Source organism: Lissotriton vulgaris, chromosome 2_1, assembly GCF_964263255.1.
Source record: "Lissotriton vulgaris chromosome 2_1, aLisVul1.2, whole genome shotgun sequence".
In the NCBI taxonomy this organism is placed as follows: Eukaryota; Metazoa; Chordata; class Amphibia; order Caudata; family Salamandridae; genus Lissotriton; species Lissotriton vulgaris.
In genome coordinates this window covers 321,154,697-321,175,795 of record NC_141687.1, presented here as the reverse complement: position 1 = coordinate 321,175,795, position 21,099 = coordinate 321,154,697, and the positions used below count along the sequence as shown (strand labels likewise).

Here is a 21,099-nt window from a genome sequence, read left to right as displayed (position 1 = left end):
ACCTTTAGTCTTGTCATTTGTATGTGCTTTTTATTTCAACTAGTATTATTTTTTCTGGTATGTTTGGTTAGATGTGTAAGTAGGCGCAGAGAGTGTATATATATGAAATATGGTCTTATTTATACATATTGTCATTTTTAGCTTCTTAAATGATAACCCCCTTTTTTTCTCCTTACTTGGAACCCTTTGAAAGAACTCGCAATAGAATAGGATTTTTCTAATTAATTTAATCATATTAATTTTTATACATAGTATATTACTGTTCCGATAGGAGTTTGCCATGTTCCCGCAACCTTTGCACTTTATATCTTCATCACTTATGCACTTTTTTATACATGCACTTTAATATGATCGCTGCTATATTCTACAATTTGCATATTTGCACAACATTGGTATACATGTCATTTGTATTTAACCATGAGAAAAGGTGTTTCGATGTATTTACATCTGAAAAATTCTTTTAATGTAATGTATCAATTCTGGGATTTAACCAGTTAGAACTTTTGTGTATACTAGCAATCGAAAGCAACATTGTATCAGCGATTAGTGTTTTTTCACTGTTTATTCAACATCACGTGATTATGGTGGACGCCTCCAGGGGGCGGTGTTAGTATCACTGCATACACCTATAAAAAAGCATAACGTTTTGAAACATGTTGTAGCGTGATCAAGGGCTTTCCGCCCGAAACGCGTCGCTGGTTCTGTTCAAAATAAATTCCATCGTGCTGACTTTGATGGTCCGGTCCTCTTTCTTTGCTGGCGTGGAGGCGGTGTCTGCGAGCGCAGAGCAAGTTGCTGAGGAATTCCTTGTCTCATATATATATATATATATTCACTGAAAAAACCATAGGTTTCACACCAGTTATAGTTAGGAATTAGCATTTAAAAAACCTATTAAATTCACTGACAAAACCATAGATTTCACACCATTTATAGTTAGCTGGAAATTTTACTGACATAAAACCATTGAAATTCCCACGTTATAGTTAGTTGGACTCACTATAACTTGCGCGCCTGTAATGCACTGCTGATGACGTCACATATTACATCACTCATGACATGGTCAGTGACATCACTCATGACATCACTGATGACACCATCCAGTGAATGTGTGTCTTTCTGAAAAATAAATTTGTTTTATATATGTATTTGTAAAGGTCGATGGAAGAATAAATGTTTAAATAAGTGTGTAAATGGATGTTTTTTAAAAAAAAAATTGGTTGGGTAACTGGCTTATTACGTGTATCTTAGTGAATACATATATTAGCGAGTATTGTTTAAATATTTAAATGTTTGTATCAGTGTTTCTCTTTGTGTATAAGTGGCTGCAGGGGTTGGTGACTGACTCACTGTTTGTATGTGTTTTGAAGACAGCATATGTGCAGGACTGTATGGGTGGATGAGTGTGTATATGTGTGTGTTAGTGAGTGAATGACTGTCTCACTAGTGTCTTCATTAGTAACGACATATGTTTTAATCTAGTATATGTGAGTATTGATGTATATAAGTGAGTATAGTATATATAGTGAGAGATTGTAGGAGTTCCTGTTTAAATAAGTATGTGTTTCTATAAGTGATTGTTTAAGAGAGTAAGTATGGGTAAGTTTCCTTAGAAGTAAGGTGGTAGTGTGTGTATAAATGTATATGCAAATAAATGGATGTTCAATAGTTTATTTGCATGTGTGAGTATGTGTGTGAGTAACTTTTGGATGACTGCTGATGTGTAACAGGATGTATAGGTGTATCACTACATATGATGAGTGAGTATATATATGAGTGACTATATAGAACTGTTGGTGAATGAGTGGATGTGTATATAGATGGTGGAATTACTGAATTGGTTGTTGTTACTGGTTTGGGTATCTCCATTTTTTTGAAAATGTTTGTTTCTATTTTTGAATATGTGTTTCAAGCGTTACATTACACTGAAATTAGATCTGTCACTCTGTCACAAGGATGGTGTCATCAGTGATGTCATGAGTGATGTCACTGACCATGTCATGAGTGATGTAATATGTGACGTCATCAGCAGTGCATTACAGGCGCGCAAGTTATAGTGAGTCCAACTAACTATAACGTGGGAATTTCAATGGTTTTATGTCAGTAAAATTTCCAGCTAACTATAAATGGTGTGAAATCTATGGTTTTGTCAGTGAATTTAATAGGTTTTTTAAATGCTAATTCCTAACTATAACTGGTGTGAAACCTATGGTTTTTTCAGTGAATTTCAAAGGTTTTTTAAATGCTAATTCCTAACTATAACTGGTGTGAAACCTATGGTTTTTTCAGTGAATTTCAAAGGTTTTTTTAATGCTAATTCCTAACTATATAAGACCTGATAGCCCACCAGGAATCTCCAGTATGCGCCAGGGGACTGCATTGCAGAGAGGTGTAATGAAGCCACAACCCTTTTTACACCTCTCTGCAACGCAGCCCCCGTGCATGTTTGAAGAGGGGGAACTAATTCCCCTTGCATACTGGGGGCCCCTGGGGGCCAATTAGCCCACCTGGAACCTCCAGTATGCGCCAGGGGCTGCATTGCAGAGGTGTAATGAGACTATGCCCCTTGTTACACCTCTCTGCAACGCAGCCCACTGCCGCGTTTGCAGAGGGGGAACTAATTCCCCTTGCATACTGGGGGTCCCTGGGGTCAACTGGTCCACCAGGAGCCTCCAGTATGCGCGAGGGAGCTGCATTGCAGAGAAGTGTAATGAGGCCACACCCTTGTTACACCTCTCTGCAATGCAGGCCACTGGCGCGTTTGTAGAGGGGGGACTAATTCCCCTTGCATACTGGGGGTCCCTGGATCATATCTGCCCAAACACCGATATTCCGAACGATTGTAAATTACTTTTCTTGAGAAACATTTGGATTTGGATTATCATGTCCTATACTTTGGAATTTTTGAAAGACTGACTTTGAGGATGCTATAAATTACTCAAGTCTGCCCGAATTGTGTGGGTAAAATTGATACCTAGTCACTTTGAATAAGAATATACTTATGTCTCGTCTAACATTTGGAAGAAATATCTAGTTATATGACAACTGGATACCGACATAACTTGAAGGAAATAAGAACGCCCTGAAGAAGTTCTGTTGTACAGAACGAAACCTTTCGGCTGGCTGTGGTACATAAACTTAAGGAAAATAAAAGCATTTGAATATACACCAAGATTCAGCGCTTCAATAAGGACTCTAAGTGATATGATTTGATTGGACTCATTGTGAAAGTGGTGCTGTGCCAAACTTTGGAATATTCTCCACTACTCTCTACTACTTACTCTCTCCTACTCCACTACTCTCAAATACTCACTGTCTACTACTCATTCTCTACTACTCTACTACTCTCTCTCTACTACTCACTCCCTACTACTCGCTACTCACTACTCCCTACTACTCACTATCTACTACTCTCTACTACTCACTCTCTACTACGCTCTCTACTACTCACTCTTTACTACTCACTACTACTCTCTACTACTCACTCTCTACTTCTCACTCTCTACTACTGTCTACTACTCACTCTCTACTACTCTCTCTCTACTAGTCTCTACTACTCACTCTACTACTCACTCTCTACTACTCACTACTATTCTCTCTGCTACTCATTCTCTACTACTCTCTACTACTCACTCTCTACTACTCACTCTCTACTACTCACTCTTTACTACTCTCTACTACTCACTTTCTACTGCTCTCTACTACTCACTCTACTACTTACTCTCTACTACTGTCTACTACTCACTCTCTACTACTCACTCTCTACTACTCTCTACTACTCACTCTACTATTCACTCTACTACTCTCTACTACTCACTCTCTGCTACTCTCTCTACTGCTCTCTACTACTCTCTACTACTCACTCTCTACTCTCTATTACTCACTCTCTACTCTCTACCTCTCTACCTCTCTCTTCTTCTCTCTCTACTAATCTCTACCTCTCTACCGCTACCTCTCTACCTCTACACCTCTACCTCTCTACATCTCTCTACACGCACACATATACACATATATGCATATATATATATGCATATGCATTTATATATATATATGTATGTGTATGTATAAAAAAAAACAACAAAACATTTTTTTTTTTAAACAGCTACTTTTAAAACTGTCATTCTTTTTCCCCATGGTACACTCCCCGGTACGCTTACCGGTGCGCGTACCGGTGCGCGTACCGGGCGCTCACCCCGCGAAAATCAAAAATTTTTTTTATTTTTTTTTTGCTCCGCGGGGCCCTTTTATGGCCCCCACATCAAACCTAGGGGGTCAAGGGGGGTCTACTCTTCCCCCTTATGGTCATTTCCCTCTTTGTTTTGGCCACCTCTCGTGTCTCGATCCTACCGAGACACAAGATGGCGGCCGCTCCGGACTGTTTAGAATGTTTACAGACATCCCAGAGCCAATCAGCTTTCTGCGCGCAAGTCGCGGTAAGCGCCCGGTGCGCGTACCGGTGCGCGTACCGGAGCGCGGCTATAGATATATATATTTTTTTGAACCTTAATTACTCAAAATCCACTGGAGCACATATCTTGAGACATAGCAAAGGCACATCGGGCTACCAGTCCCTACAATTTTGCCAAGTTTGGTGGAAATCCATTCAGCCGTTCGGGCTAAAAGTGAAATCGACCGCCCTATGGAAATTAACATGGGGAAAACGCGTTTTGGGACCCCCCTTTTATCTCGGCCCCCGCTTGACGAATCCCCCCCGAACTTTCAGGGAAGGACCGGAACGCCGCGAGGCCATTTTGAGGAAATTTTCAGGCAGATTCGTCAACCGGCGCCAAAGTTATTCCAAATAGAATTTTCAGATTTAACATTGAAAAAAATCCTAACTATAACTACCTACTGGCGACCGCCAGTAGGTAATATATATATATATATATATATATATATATATATATATATATATATATATATATATATATATATATATTCAGTCATTCAGTCTATGCGCTCCTGCTGTGTCACCTTGCCCAAGGAAGTTGGATCTCTTGGTGCTGTCAGAGTATGCCGGTCATCAGAGCGTTACTCAAACTTCAATAAAGCAATCTCTCAGGGGATTTGTAATACCACCAGTTGTGTGAGCAAGCCTGTGTGGTCAGGTGAAAAGCGTTACTGAAAAATAAACCAACTGGTGGTATTGCAAATCCCCTGAGTGATCGCTTTATTGAAGTTTGAGTAACAATATATATATTACCTACTGGCGGTCGCCAGTAGGTAGTTATAGTTACAACCCAGTTTCCATAGGAAAAGCATTTTTGATTTGCTAATAACTTTTGCGTTGTTTAATGAATCTTTATGAAATTTTCCCAAAAAGTTTGGGGGTGATTCGTAAGGCGGGGGCTGAGAAAAAAGGGGGATCCCAAAATATGTTTTCACTGAGGAAGAGTAAGAGAGAAAGAGAGAGAGAGGTAGCGAGAGAGAGAGAAAGAGACAAACAGTGTTTTAGGAAGAGGGAGATAGAAAGAGTGTGAGGGAGAGAAATGAAGAGATGAGGAGGGATACTGAGTGCCCACACTGTGTACAAAACCGTCACAGCTTACCTTTATGCCACCTCTCTGTCTTCAACCACGTGCCGTGACCTAGTGGTACTCTCAAGCTCCCACATCTTAAAGATAGTACAGAATTAGTGATGGCAAAGCAGGGTTGGCTTAGGATTTAAAATCGATCCGGGCATGCTAAAAAAAAGTGGCCCACATTTGCATATTGCCTTTTCTCAGAACTCTGCTTCGGCCAAATTTTATTTAAAAAAGGGGGAATGGGGGAGATATAACAAAATGCACAGATTCGTTTACACTGGTGACTTAAAAACAAGTGAGGCCACTTCTTCTCAGGCCCCCTGCCCTGCTAGGTATGCATACATTAATAGGCCGGCCCTGCAAGGGAAAGAAAGTGACATCTCTGCCTGTTGCTAAACGTGGGGTAATGACGCCCATCTGCCTCCGGAAAAAACTTTTAGACACCCACTAGGCCGCTGGCTGTATCCGAAGAACAGCAACACCACCCAAATCTGCCCCCCAGACTGCTTCAAAAAGCAGCCCACAGTTGGAACTGGGCACCGGCCCTTGGACATTGCACCAGTGCCCGCGTTACCAATCTGACGCTGTGGCAGAGTATATACAAGTGCGTACGCCTAAATCGCTCTGCCGTCTTTTTGCATTCAGGCTGCTGTATCCCGCCCAGAGGTATCGGCCCGACGCTGCAAACCAAGGCCTCACTACTCACCTTTTTGCAGTTACGGCACCCTCCACATCATGCCCGACGCTGCGAACCAAGGCCTCGCTGCTCACCTTTTTGCGGTCAGGGCACACTCCACATCATGCAGCTCCGTTCTGCAAGCTAACAGGTCTCACATTTGGTACTGAGACTTGATATAGCCATGGCAGAGGACATACTAGTGCACCTATCATCATCACCCGCTCAGTGCTTGCGTTGCTACTAACTCAGTGAGAACTCTAAAATGTCGTAGAGCACGTGCGCCCGGTCTTTTATATTAGCAGGGTCACGTGTCTTGTGATGCTTGTGCTGGATGGTTGTTGTGTGGGTGTATACCTGCCGTGTTGGAGTGGCTGTGTTATCAGTGTTGCCAGATTGGGCTAGATCAGGCACAATTGGGCTATATTTTTTCTGATTGTGCTGTAACATTTTGGTTTGTGCTAGTTGCCAGATTATAAATCTATATACAGTGCTCCAGTAAAATAGTATATTAAAGCGCTTTATTAGGCAAATATTTACTTTGCATCCCGCTGCAACATCAATTCCAATACATTCACTGCCTGCTTGATGCTGTCCTTGCCCTTCCTTCCCTTAAGTAGCCATATTGGGCTACTTTTTGATTGGCTTTGGGCTATAGAAAGCTTAAGAAATCTGACAACTTTGTATGCGGGTGTCCGTGTCCGAGTGCTACCGTCACCCGGGTTACAAAAGTCAAGTCCAGCAATATGGCCAGCATGTAAGGTACGGGGAATCACTGACCCTATATTCATACATAGTTCCACACAAGAAAGATGGTGGACATGAGACATCTGTGTGGATATGAATGTTTATTGCACATTCAGTGGAGTGTTGCAGCTGTAGGAATACAGGGCCATGGAAAGTTGACGTTTCAGTTTTTGGCACATGGAGGGCAGTCAATTAGAGAGAAGCTTGTTGTCGGAGTTAGACTGTGCCAACATATGTACTTATACAATCACTACAACGATCCTCACGCACTTATAAATTCACTATACATCCTGCTTGCAGTACTCTAATTATGCAGTCTATATGTACGCACTTGTACAATGACCGAGACAAAGTTACATAACTAAAGTTTTCCCCCATTCTCAAAGGTAAAATGGTTGCATACGCTGTCCAGAGCACTATGTAATGTGGTAGGGCCCAGGGGCAGCATGTTGCATACATAATGAACACACAGACACAGATAGATAGTGGAACTGGGTAAAGGCACCTGCGCTCGACTCCTTTTTATTACCAGGGTCACATTTCCAGTGACATCTGTGGTGGATGCGTGTGGTGTGATGGTAAGCCAACCCTCCGGGAATGGTTGGTGCTGGCAACAAGTACAACAGTAATCATTGGATCAGACGCAGAGATTCAATCATAAAGGGTCAAGGATTTGTGCTGCACTAAGGTATTGGCACTAGATATGAAATAATACAGAAAATATTCTATCGTGAAGGGTTCATGACTTGTGGTACATTGAGGTAGGACAGCAGATGTGAAATTATACACACAATATTTTATCAGAAAGGTTTCAGTGACCACTCCACAGATGTATTTGTAATTTCAGTGATAATTTATTGGTAACTTCATCCAGCTATAAAGAAAGGTGCAAGTACGATCTCTGCCACATCACATCTGGCATTGTAATGTTCTCCGTCTCTCATGTGCAGAAGTCAGCACAGACATCGAGGAATGTTTATAGTCACTTCCTATATACAAAGTTCAAGGACATAGAGTACAATTCTCTCTGTAATAAATAAAACATGTTTCAATTTAAATTGTGAGCTCTTCTGACCGCAGTGTAGGTGTATGGAACAAAAGCTTAAACATTTATGGAAAACACTGTCGAAATATGCAGGTTTTAGAGTCGTTTGTAGGATCTAATTTCTCGATGTGAAAGCATCTTCAAGCTGAAGCTGTACAATTTTTTGCTAAGTGTCTTTTGCTGTGAAATTTCCTCCCACATTTCTTTCAGTTCTGTCTTCTCAGACATGGTAATATATGATGTGACATAGCGAGCAACAGCAATTGAGTTATCTGCAACATATTATATGTCCACATCTTCAAAATCACCGGATTGTAATAATTAATGTACTTCGATTCTTCTGTTCTTTTTATATTATAAGTATTTTTGGGTGATTTTCAAGTGATAGTATGCCTCACTACTGACATAAAGCTGTTCACTCTTCCTTGCCATGACTTATGGTGCACTGAGTTAGTAGTAACTTCGGCACTCAGCGTGTACATACCCTGCGATGATGCGTGGTCCGGGGGAGCGGCACTCAGATCAATGACTTTTTGTCTATTGAATTCTGCCTCAATAACGCCACGTGGCGATAACTTACGGTGCACTGACTTAGTAGTACCTTTGACGCTCAGCGTGTATTACCATTAGTAGTTGTTCTCATTTGGGACAAAACATTTTTTTATGGAAGCTATTACTGGAAAACTGGGGATATCGGCTGTGAAGTGATAATGAAGTGATAATTTAAAATCACTGGAAAAACTATAGGTTTAAAGAAGATTATAATTACAAATTAGCATTTAAAAACCTTTGAAATTCACTGTAAAACCATAGGTTTCAGGGACGTTATAGTTAGTTGGACATTTCACTGATACAAAACCATAGAAATTCTGCCGTTATAGTTAGTTGAGCTAACTATAACTCGCACCCCCGTAATGCACTGCTGATGACGTCACATATTACATCATTCATGACATGGTCAGTGGCATACCGGAGGGGTAACATTTATTATTCCCACTCCAATTAGTCCATTGGTAGGGAAAGCATTGTACTTCAGAGGGGTAAAATGTACTATTCCCTCTCCAGTCTGTACAACAGTAGAGAAAGTGTTGCAATCGGGAGGGGTAACATATGCTATTCCCACTGCAGTCTGTGTAATATTAGGGGAAGGGTGGTCAAAAGAGGGGTAAAATGTACTATTCCTGCTCAAGGCTGTGCAACAGTAGAGAAAGTGTTGGACTCTGAAAGGATTACATTTTCTATTCCAACTCCAGTCTGTCCAACAGTAGGGAAAGCGTTGGACACCGGAGGGATAACATTTACTATTCCCACTATAGTCTGTGCAACAGTAGGGAAAGCATTTGACACAGGAGTGGTAACATTTACTATTCCTACTCCAGTCTGAGCAACAATAAGGAAATTGTTGTGCACCAAAGGTGTAAAAATTACTATTCCCACACAACTCGCAGCAGCGGAAGAGAGAATAGTGTGCTCGAAACAAATAACATATTTTAATAACTTATTAATTAACCAAAGATTATAGGCCTATTTATGATTCCAGTCGGACCCACCTCCATCTATGCGAGCACTTTCCCGAAAGTCAAGTATGAGAAGCCTCCCCCTGCCGTTTTGCAATGCAACCGCTGCTACTGCGGTGGTCGCATCTACGATGGAGCACATATGCCCAAATATGTTGCTGCAAATGCATACAAAACTCACAGACAACATGTGAATTGTACATACATGCATGTCATGTTGGGAATATGCCTTATACACTATGTATCCCATGACTACAGTCTGGCGGAATGTGCACCGTCCACTCAATGATGATACATACCACATAAGGACTTTCCTGGATTCTGGCACCCAGGGGATCGTAGTCATCGGAGTTCATCCACCCACGTGTAGGGGGGAATGGAGAAAGAGATCCTGGGTGGACACTGCTGGAGAGAAGCGGATTTGGGTAAACATTTACCCCAAATTCTACTTTTCCAATGACTCGAGGCAGACGGTTGAACTGCCACGGTCGGTTGTCAGGAACCCTCAGTGTAATCCGCACAATGGTCAGATCCCTGTACTGCCCTCTGAATGCTGTTTTTCTCCAACCGCCATCTCGGCGGTCAGAGAAAAGCTTTCAGCAGTCGGTCGAATCACAGGATGCATGCATAAACCGCTTCTGATGAGACAGTGGCAGTCCGACCGTCTCTGAAAGGACAGCGGATGTCAGTCCGACCAGCATTGTAATTAGGCCCTTTATGGCTTAATAACATTTTAAAAAACATAATTATTGCATTTTTTTAATTATACCAATTTAAACATATATTATTATTTTAAATAAAATACCTAATTGTATTCAGGCAAAAATAACAGCCAATATAATGTAATTGAATTAAAAAAGAAACACAATTAACATATTAATAAGAAATAAAATACTTATTTATTGATACTTGAAGAATTTTTCTTTTATTATTACTTAAATAACTTCTCACCCTATTCTCCTAAAAACATTACAAAACACACCTAATATATAAAATAAACGTAAATTGTTAAATAATTTACAAAATGACAAAGAAATTAAATTTTTCTGAAAAATTTAAAATTAATAATCAACTATCAATAATTAACTCTCCACCCTATTCCCCTACAAACTAAACAACTCACACCTAAAATGCACCTTAACAATATGATAATTACATGATGATATATGATTATCAATTAAATAGTTATTAATAAATTAATAAATAGGAGTTGAAATGTCAATGTCTGTTCAAGGCCATGTTCCAACATTGTGTTGCAAATGTGCATCAATGTGTATTACAACTCTGTGAGTCACACATGAGATGTTCAACTTTACCAAAGAGTGTCCCTAGCTTAGGCCATGACTCCAACTTGCCACACTGTAATGCATGCAAGTTCACTGCACAATATACCACCAAACCACTTCAGACATAAGTGCTAACTGAATTCCAAAACAGTATGAATTTATTAACATTTAACCAAATAAACTTTCCTAAACTGACACAAAGCACCATTCAACTAACCTAATCTTAACTAACTATGACAAAGTGAATAATGACCGTAACTATTTAACTCTTCTAATACTAAACATGCAAAAATATATCTGAGCCATCAACACCCTCCCACCCTTAAAGCACATCAGAAGACAGGACAAATACATCTTAGATAAACATAAACTAACCACACGGATATCATACACAAACATATCTTTTTTTTGTTTTTTTTATATTTTTTTCAAGAACAAAGACATCCTCCCCCCCACCCAAAGGAAAAGGAAACCTATCCACAAATACTAAAAGATAATAAATATAAAACTATGCTAAAATCTAACAGTACCTATCACTACACTACAACTATACTACCTAACAACAAACAATTAAAAAACTAACCTATCACTAACTATAAATTACATTGGGGGAACGTAGAAAAGGTGGATGGGTTTTCATTGGCCAGTTAAAAATGGGGGACCTAGGGCAGCCTTTACGTCCTGCATGTGGGTGGTTTGCTCAGACATCTCACCTTCTAAAATTGCCATCCTGACATTAATCTCCATTATAGCACGGCGGTCCCGCATGGTAAACGGGGCCACCTGATCAGATCCTGCTGCTGCCAATGTAGCTTCTCTTGGGTCTGTGAGGGGGCACCAGAATGTGTTCCGGATACTGAGGATGAAGCATGTCTCGGTGTTCTTCCGGGGGGATGTGCAGATCCTTGCCCTTGTTGGGACCCACACCAGTCACCAGAAGTGCCCAGTCTGGCTTGTGTCACACTCTGGCTGTGTCCTTGGCCTATATTGGGCACTGCTGCTCCGTCAGCTTGATACCTCCTTGACATGCTGTGGTATCGCTACACCACCTTCTGTATGCGGAGATACTAGTCCTTCCTGACCCTGAATGCATTGGGCTCCTCTGACAACGTGTTATCTGTCAAAGAAGATCAATGAGCAAATGTGAGTCATGAAGACTATGTTAATTCTCTTCAATTAACACAGAAACACTGGGTTAGTTGAACATGGGAACCTACACTCTAACAAAAGATTGTGAAGTTTGAAAATAACATGTACAATGCATGCAGAATCAATGATCAGTTACAACATGCTGGCAACACTCACATAACAGTGCATTGCATGTGACTGGTAGTGTCACAACCACATGACCCTGTCAGGGGCATATGTGCAAGCAACTATTGCCACCATAACGTCACTTTCAGTGACATTATTGTGGAGAAAGGGGCTGCACATTATGTACAAAGCAGCATTGAGACATGTAACGTGAGTTAATGCAGCCTTGTACATCAGGCACCCTTTAACACTATGGTTAGTGTGAAAAGTGTGTTCAGTGGGTATTGCGTGGGTCATTCCAGCCCAACACCCATTGTATTTGATGCTGCCCCCTATGTACAAGGGTGGCCTACATATGAGGCAGCACCAGATATAAGACCTTGATAATCCTGGTCCAAAATAGTCAAAGGGAGGATAACAAAATGCATTTCTCATCGTAGTTGATTATTCAAAGTGTGCAGCCTTGCGCAGCACACAAGGAAAATATTCAAAATGCCATGTTTTGTATATGTACATGAAGGTGTGCCTTCCCGTACATGAACAGCGGGGGATATCTACTAGGAAGTGGCGGATCGTGTTGTTAGCCTCCTTGGTTCAACTACACTCTCCGCCACTTTTGAAAGGCTAGACTGCACTTGTATTCTCAAGAATATGGTGCAGCCTTGCCTTTCATCCTGCGATAATGCTAGGTTTAACTACTTTTCAACAAGGCATTCACCCTTGCTCCAGAGTGCAAGGGTGTCTGTGTGCATGTGATGATTGTTCATGGGTAGGAAGGTGTCCCTACATGCACATGAGCAATCCTGGAGAAGCCCTACTGTCACCTTCAGTGGTGCTGCATCAAGCATCAAACATGGCAAAACAACATTCGGTGTATGAACACTGACTTGTTCATGAGGCGCAGCCCCTCTCGCCACCACTACCTCACAATAGGAGATGTAGTGGTGGTGATCGAGAACAACATAGTTGAATCCATATCTTTGACCCTGCTTATATTTCAAAACACAGGACTGTAGACCGCTAAATGTTACAAAACATTCCCAAAAGTAACACCTCCCTGTAGATAGAATAGTAATTGAGATTTAATGGGGAATGTTTTTTAAAGAACTGCGTTGTAAAGCCCAGCATTGTAAAATGTATTGTTTGTTAAAACATGTGGATTGAAAGCATGCCTTGGAAAGGTAATGTCACAGATTCTGCGAGAGTGGCTTGTACATTTGACCTTGAGTCAAATGAGGGGAATGAGTCCAGGGAGACAGCTTTTCAACACCATTGTAGTGACAAAACATGGCGATTACATACCTAGGCCCATCTTTGCTAGTTGGTAGGTGAACAAGCCATTGGAAGCCTTGGCTTTAAGCTACACCATGAAAAACATTTAAAGCTGTTATGCAGCATACATAAAATAGGGGAGACTGCCTTTACAACAAAACTATTACAACGCATGCCTTTACATCGCATGTCGTTGCAACGCAAAAGGTGTGCAGCAGTGGGTAGAAGGTGTTGGATTTAATAACTCCAACACCTTCCCTACTGTTGCACACACTGGTGTTGGGATAGAAAATTTATTTATTTCAACTTCCAGCGCCCCCCCCAACAGCAAGTCGGAGTAAAAGTTTGTGTTGCAACGGCATTCAATGTATTAGCATGCGTTGTAATGTCACCTATTCATACAATAGTACTGTGCAGACCTGCATCTGATATCTCACAGCCAGGAAAGCACTACCTGCATAATCTGGCACACTTGTACAGTCCTCACAAACAAGGATGCACACGCATTCCATGTCTGGTCATACTCATCACCAACACCACTCACATGTCCCCTCTCCTGTCTTTACGCTCTGGAATCAGCATGCATGTGATATTTCTTGCATGGGTATCACTGACTGGGGATGTGCAAATAAACATCAGGAAGACATATGCATTCCTCCATCTTCACTTACTAATTTGTACACCCTTCACACTTCCACCAAAGCCCATCACACTGGAGTCAAGGTACATGTGATACACACACATACTGCCTTGTAATAAGGACATGATTAGGACAACATTTAATAGGTGAATGCTTGTTGGAAAATACAAACAGCGTCACATTTTAGAGGTAGGTTAAGTAGAACGTTGTATTTGCTTCCCACTGTGGTGGTTGGTGGGTAACACATGTAAGGTTCTATCACAAGCTTTCTGCTGGTGAGATTGCCTTAACTGGCAACTTCATGGTGCGCGCACACTAGCACTTTTTTGGGATTGGCAACTGATGTCAAAAGTTTCTTGTGATGGGGAAAAATTCACATACTTCCATAATCTGGTGAGTGTCCCTTGCATTGTTAAAGATTTTCATACCAGCTTCACTGGCATGACAAAACCTTTGGTGGTCTCACAAAAAGGTACACAGATGGAGCCCCCTAAAGCATATTTATTCTTTTCCAATAGTGACTTCTAAATAGCCAGTGTCTTAGGGCCATATGTATCAACATTCCGTTTTGCGATTCCTAAATAGGGATTTTTAAGGAATCGCTATTTAGAAATCGCAAAATGGTATGTATGTAGAAAATCGCTTCTTTTTAGCGATTCCTTAAAATTCCATAATTGCGATTAGTAAATTGCTAATCGCAATTAAGGAATAATTTCCCATTCATTTCTATGGGCCACAGAAATTGTGAATCGCAATTTGCTAATCGCAAATTGTGAATATTTTCAAGGGTGCAGGGGTGTCTCAAGAACACCCTGCTGCACCCCTAAAAATGACATGTGTGCGCATATGGCGCACATACATGCCCTAAATGCATGTATGAGCGTCACATGGCACCTTTTGATTTTAAAAAAGATGCTTTTTTGAAAGAATTCCCAACTTACCACCAACTAGAAGTTGGTGGTAATTTGCGATTCCTTAATGGCATTTTGGAATGCTTTTTGAAATCGCAAAATAAGGAATGGCAAATTTAGCAATTCATTATTTTGCACCAAAAATGTTTCATACATACCATTTAGCGAAAAAGGGTTCGCAAACGCCGGAATTCTGTGAATTTCGGCGTTTGCGAACCCATTTTGCCTTGATACATAGGCCCTTATTAACAGTGGCCACCGAATATCAATACTAATATTGGTATTACAGGAAATGTGGTGATTTTGTGTGAAGTATTACCTCATATGTAATTTCCCTGGATTTTTCTGAGGACAACCCTGCTAGATCAGAAATAGCGGAATTAGTCCCCAGAAAATGTCCCAGACTATGGAAATGCTATGCCAAAATAGGTGCAGATACACCAATTTTCGACATTGTTCCCCATTCTGTAAGAGATAGCTTAGAATCTCGTAGTAATTCTGCTTCGCAAAAATAAAGATCTCCATGGTGCTGGTGAGTTTGAGTTTGCAAAAACAACAGGTGATGGACCGAATGAGGATCAATGTCACACATTCAACCCAGTCAAAAGATCTGGGTCCTAATCCATCGTTTTTTTGCACTCCACACCACCCTGGGTTAGACAATGGCGATATGCAAATCAGCTCTGACCCTGTGCCCCATGGGAACAGTCCATTCCGAACTACAAAAGCCATGTCCTTCCCAGAACGGAATCAAGCATCCGAGGACCGGACCGGTTTCGAGGTAACACCTCTCATCAGCCCGGCTAGCTTGACTCCAGTGGTGTGGAGTGCCTGGGACCCACGTCTGGGCATCCCCAGTACACTTATAGCGAGTTTGCAAAAACAACAGGTGATGGACCGAATGAGGATCAATGTCACACATTCAACCCAGTCAAAAGATCTGGGTCCTAATCCATCGTTTTTTTGCACTCCACACCACCCTGGGTTAGACAATGGCGATATGCAAGTGAGTTTGAGAGCAGAATTATTGAACCGTTATTTGCAATGTGGATCTCATTAATCATTGAGTTGAATAATAACAATGGTATTTATCTGTGATTACAGCTTACAGGGTACATAGATCTCTGCAACAGGTGTGTTGGCCTTACACCCTCTAGTTTAAAACTTTGATATAGCTTTGAAGAAAACTGTTACAACCTGTTCCACAAAATAGCACTGAAATACCAGTGCACTCTGTAAGTCAGCAAAGAGGTAGTTTGCAAGAGCTCATAGTGAGTCGGTGTATATCTCAATTCAGGCTGCAGATGCATTGTGGGAGATGTGTGTATGTTAAAATGCTAGTGCATGATGCAAGATAGAATAGAGGTGTATTGAAGAAGCTTTGTTAGTCTCTGAAAACCACAGGGCTGTGGGTGGAGTGGGACTTGAAATCTCAGAGTCCATACTGAACTGGAAATGTATTATGATAGTCAGATCTCTAAGATCATACAAATATTCCAGTAGCTCCACTTTGCACTCAGGAAAGAGGAGCTGTGTAAAAGGCTTAGATTTGTCATTACTAGTGTCCAAGATGACAGGACTAGTATAGCCGTCGCAGCAACAGGATATTTGTATTCCATGCAGGGCACAACATACCGACGATTGATGTTTGACATATCTCTGAGCTTCAATATCTTATCCAGTACAATCCCCACCATTGGTTTATTGTGAGAACTCTGGTGGTGTGTCAGTAGTGGGACAACAGTTAGGACAGAGAGGCCTTGTCGGAGGAGCTTGGTGGATCTCATGGTTTTGGATAGCATTTCAGGGGCTCGGAACAGGTATGTTGTGAGCAATTGACTGGTGTCTGATCAGCCAGCTAGGACTGAAGGGAACAGATCAGTACAGAGTTACAAAAGGTATTGTCTGTGGACAGTGATAGCTCCACACAAATGGGGGGAGGTCTGTGGACAGAGGTAGGGCAGCTCTACTCCTAGGGTGGTCCGTAGATAGCGATAGCTCCAAGCATAGAGGGGGGTCTGTAGACAGTCTGGGAGTGAGAGCTTCATGGACTGCACTAGTCCCACAGATAAAAAGGGTCTATAGGTTGTGTAAGCTTCACACAACACCCAGGAGATCAGCATTTTAACAAAGTATGACTTCATGTGAACTTTGGTGTGCCCTCATGGTTTCAGATCACAACTCCTCAACAGCTCCTCATGGTGAACTTAGTCTATTAGTCTACTGGAAGCTCTTTCAAACACACACATTTTCCAGGTACCTCAGGAGCCCCCATCAGGACAGCAAAGGCAGGAGCCCACCCTCACCACAAGGACAGAGTGGATGTGTATAACACCATTCCCTATTATCCAATCTGTCTCTCTTTTAATCACCTCTCTTTCACACACACCTTTTGCTCTGTAATGTCACCTCTCTTTTATTGGTCATCTTTACTCTCCCATTGGTCTGTCATACTCAGGAGTGTCGATTGAGGGGGTGGTGTTGGGGTGTCCACCTAATACATTTATTTTCCAAGAAATTGTTGAGTACAGGTGCTTTCAGTCAGGTATGATGAGATGTCTGTCGGATTTCATCAGAAATTTTCATATACTCAGACAAAATGCACCCACACTCTCTTCCTCTCTGATTTGAAAATTCTCAAAAATATTGGTTATTTTACAACATGTTGTGTTGTCTCTCTTGGTACTCCTACTAATCCGCCTTCCGCTTCCTTTCTACTGTCGCTTAGGCCCCTCTCATGCACTTTGCTTGTCATATAATGTATATAAACATTATATGCAAACCTAACTGTCGGAAAATCTGAAACTCATTCCCTCCCCCCAATCTTCCTAACCAAGCTACACCCCTGGTCATACTTTCACCTCTGCTGTATTTGTCAAACAGATCTCACACACACACATGGGCACACACATTCCTGCACACACACACACGCACACACACACACATACTTACCTGTCTCTATAACTTCTCTCTCCCTCCCAGACACATGCTCAAGGACAAAAATATTCTGGGTCTCACCTTCTCTGCAGAGCCTTATATATAGTATACTACAACAATTCATCAAAATTGTTGCAACGTTGTTGCTTTCTGCTCACTGACCAGGAGTGCCAGCAGTAATTGTTCTTTACTTTGCCTTATTGATCTGCCTGTGCATAGTTGACCGAGGGGCCTCTGCCATGTTGGGGAACTGTGGTGGCCCTCACTCACTACGGTGGTTAAGGGGGGCCTTTCCTATACCTATGTAGCAAACTGTTCTCTCACATTCTGTTGCAGTGCGAGTTCGCTGTAGTGCAGTATGGAACAGAAATCAGAACAGAGTTCGACCTGCGACAGAGCCGGGACAGCCAAGCAGCTCTGCATAAAGTTCAAGACATCAAGCAGGTGGGCAATGTGACCAAAACAGCCTCTGCCATCCAGCATGTTATGTGAGTACCAGCAAGAAAAGACATATTAAAGAAGCTTTGGCAATACCAGTAGGTCTAGCTTATATTTGAACCTGCCTCTTCATTTACTGATGAGTTTAGGTACTCTGTACCTCATCAAACATACCCTCTTTAACTCATCCTTGTACTCATATATCCATTCACCTATAGCCTCAGTCACTCTTACATTGATCAACTCACCCATCGACAATAAAATGAACACAAGCAATACAATGCAATACAAATCATAATAATAATACATCGAAAAAAAGATAAATGCTGCTGTATAAACATGGTGGGCCTGTGCTTGCAATTAAGAGTATATAAAAAATGAAATATGTTGAGTGGTCGTCTTAGAATGGCATTGTTTATAGTGATTTATTTCTGTTTTAATCCAAGATGGCTGACAAGTTGTTTCTAAATGTATTGGCCACCTTGGAACGGTAAAACAGTCCAACACCGTGGACAATACCCTTCAAGTTGGTTGCCCTTTTTAGAAACAGTGGGCAAGCAGGATGTGTTACACTGCAGAGAAAATGAGCAGTAACCAAGTACTCTGGCAGCATTGTGAGTGGAGCTGCCAAGCAAATACAAAATGAAGGAACAACACATTTGGAGTGTAGAAAAGTAGAAAATGCAAAGGTAAAGTGACTGGCACAAACCCTGACACTGCAGCACACCCAATTTTTAGTAGATGTGCACATGTGGCTGTAGAGGCTGACCCACAGACCTTCTATAAATGTATGTGAGTTTTGTTTTACGGATGGCTAATGCTGTCAGATCTGATCTCAAAAGTACATGTTGCTAAATTTTATGCATATATTTACAATAATTTGTAAAATTTACAGTTGGCAAAACAATATGCAACCCGTTCTAGGAAGCCTAACAAGGATTTTTAAAGGCAAATCTTATACCCCCCAGGGCTTTTTAGAGGGGAGTAACAAACATCAACATCCTTACCTACTGGAATAATCTTTTAGATTCGATGTAACAAGGGGGCATATTATCAAGGGGGTTTATCTCCGCTTTTTTGGCTTTAAAAGCCAAGAAGGCGGAGATAAAATTATCTCCCTATTACCAAGCTGTCGCTAACACCAGTTAGCGACAGCTAATAGGAGATAGCGACCAACTTGGGCCCCGCTTTGCATGTCAGTGATATTTATCACTAATGACATGCAAAGTGGGCGTGCCAAGATGTTAGAGACTGAAAACAGTCGCTAACATCGCTATCTCCTATTACCAACTTTTGGAGATATTCGCGCTAAGCTCGAATATCTCCAAAAGCTAACACCTGCCCTGAGCAGTTCTTAGCCATGTTATCCAATGGGAGGTGGATAACATGGCTAAGAGCATTTGCTCGATAATGCATGAATATCGCTGACTTTTCAGCGATATTCATGCATTGCGGCCGTTTTTTATCGCATTTGCGATAAACCTTGCTAATAGCAAGGTTTATCTGCGATAAAAATCGCCGACGTGCGGCGATAATTTTTGTCTCTAAACAAGTTAGAGACAAAAATTATCGCTAGTTGTTGGTAATATGCCCCAAGGTTCCTAAGTAGTATTTTTAACCAGTAGCGGCTGACAGGGAACAGGGTGGCCAGGGGGAAAATACAAAAACACTTACCTCCTCATAGCCACTGCGACCGTCTCTCCACCATTGTGTCTCTGCTTCTCCGGCGAGTCCCAAAGCAGGAAGCACCCAGGCTCCCCTAAGTCAATCACAAAACTGCAATTCAGTATTGAGATTGGTCTGAGTGCTGTGGTTTGACGCTCAGACTGGGGTCTGTGCATGTTCCTTACCAGGCTGCGCACTAAAGCCTGGTGGGGAAGATGCAAAGTGCGCATGACTGTTTGGCCGGCACTTAAGTAGTGCAAACAACTCAACCCCCTATTCTGGCCAGCCACGCCCTGCCCTAACCCAGCCACAAACCTACAAAAAATAAAATTATAATAACAATGGTATTATCATTTATTTTTATTTTTATGCTCTGCTCAAAGAGACGATGAGTTGCCACTGGTTTTAACCGAGTGCAATAAAGCTCTACTGTCTTTAACACCTTGGGTGCTATGGGTTTTCCCGCTGCATGCTGGATTTGCAGATTTACCATTGTTCATGACAAAGCCAGCTCGTCATAAGCGCAGGGCAGGTAACACCCATGACGAGCTGGCTTTGTCATCAGCACTGAAGGGGTTAACATATGTTACTCACTATAGATAAGTAAGGCATCTGCCATTGCTTTTCATAATAAACAGCACAGACATAAGGCATCTCACATAACTTTTCCTAACTAAGCAATCAGATCTGCAGTATTTATCATTGCTTGTCACCATAACCAATGCTGGCCAACTGTACAGAGCATAAAACTTGCCACAATGGAACCACCAGTATAATCACATTCCGCCCTAAACAGCCTATTGGGTTTAACATGAATAATGTCCTTATTGAAATCTTTTATGATAAACAGATCAGACCAAAAGCATCGTATATAATTTTTCCCAAGTGTGAAAAATGCCCTTTTTGCATGATCACCCCCATTTTTGGCGCAATTTCATTTCTGGTCTGTGGACTCTGCACCTTGGGACAATGCTGTCCAGTGCCCAGTGTAAGTGACCCCCGAAAACATGTAGAAATTGGTAAATCCCTGACTGGTGTATTTAACTTTCCTATATACCCATTGTATATGGTGAGAAATTGCACCCATTGGCATGGAAAGTTAAATGTCACCTGATGAATGCAGTACTTATTGTGTCATTCACTAGGGTGACAAGAAACCATGGGTTCAGCACTGCCATTGTGGCCT

At 41.6% G+C, this 21,099-nt stretch overlaps 1 protein-coding gene across 1 annotated transcript in view; it reads left to right on the top strand.

The window, feature by feature from the left end:
- The window catches only part of ITGAE (integrin subunit alpha E), a 771,961-nt gene that overhangs the window by 190,046 nt on the left and 560,816 nt on the right, over positions 1–21,099 (top strand). The window contains exon 9 of the mRNA XM_086955032.1: positions 18,147–18,298. Coding sequence (XP_086811158.1) covers positions 18,147–18,298 — 152 coding nt within the window. The remainder of the gene's footprint in view (positions 1–18,146; positions 18,299–21,099) is intronic.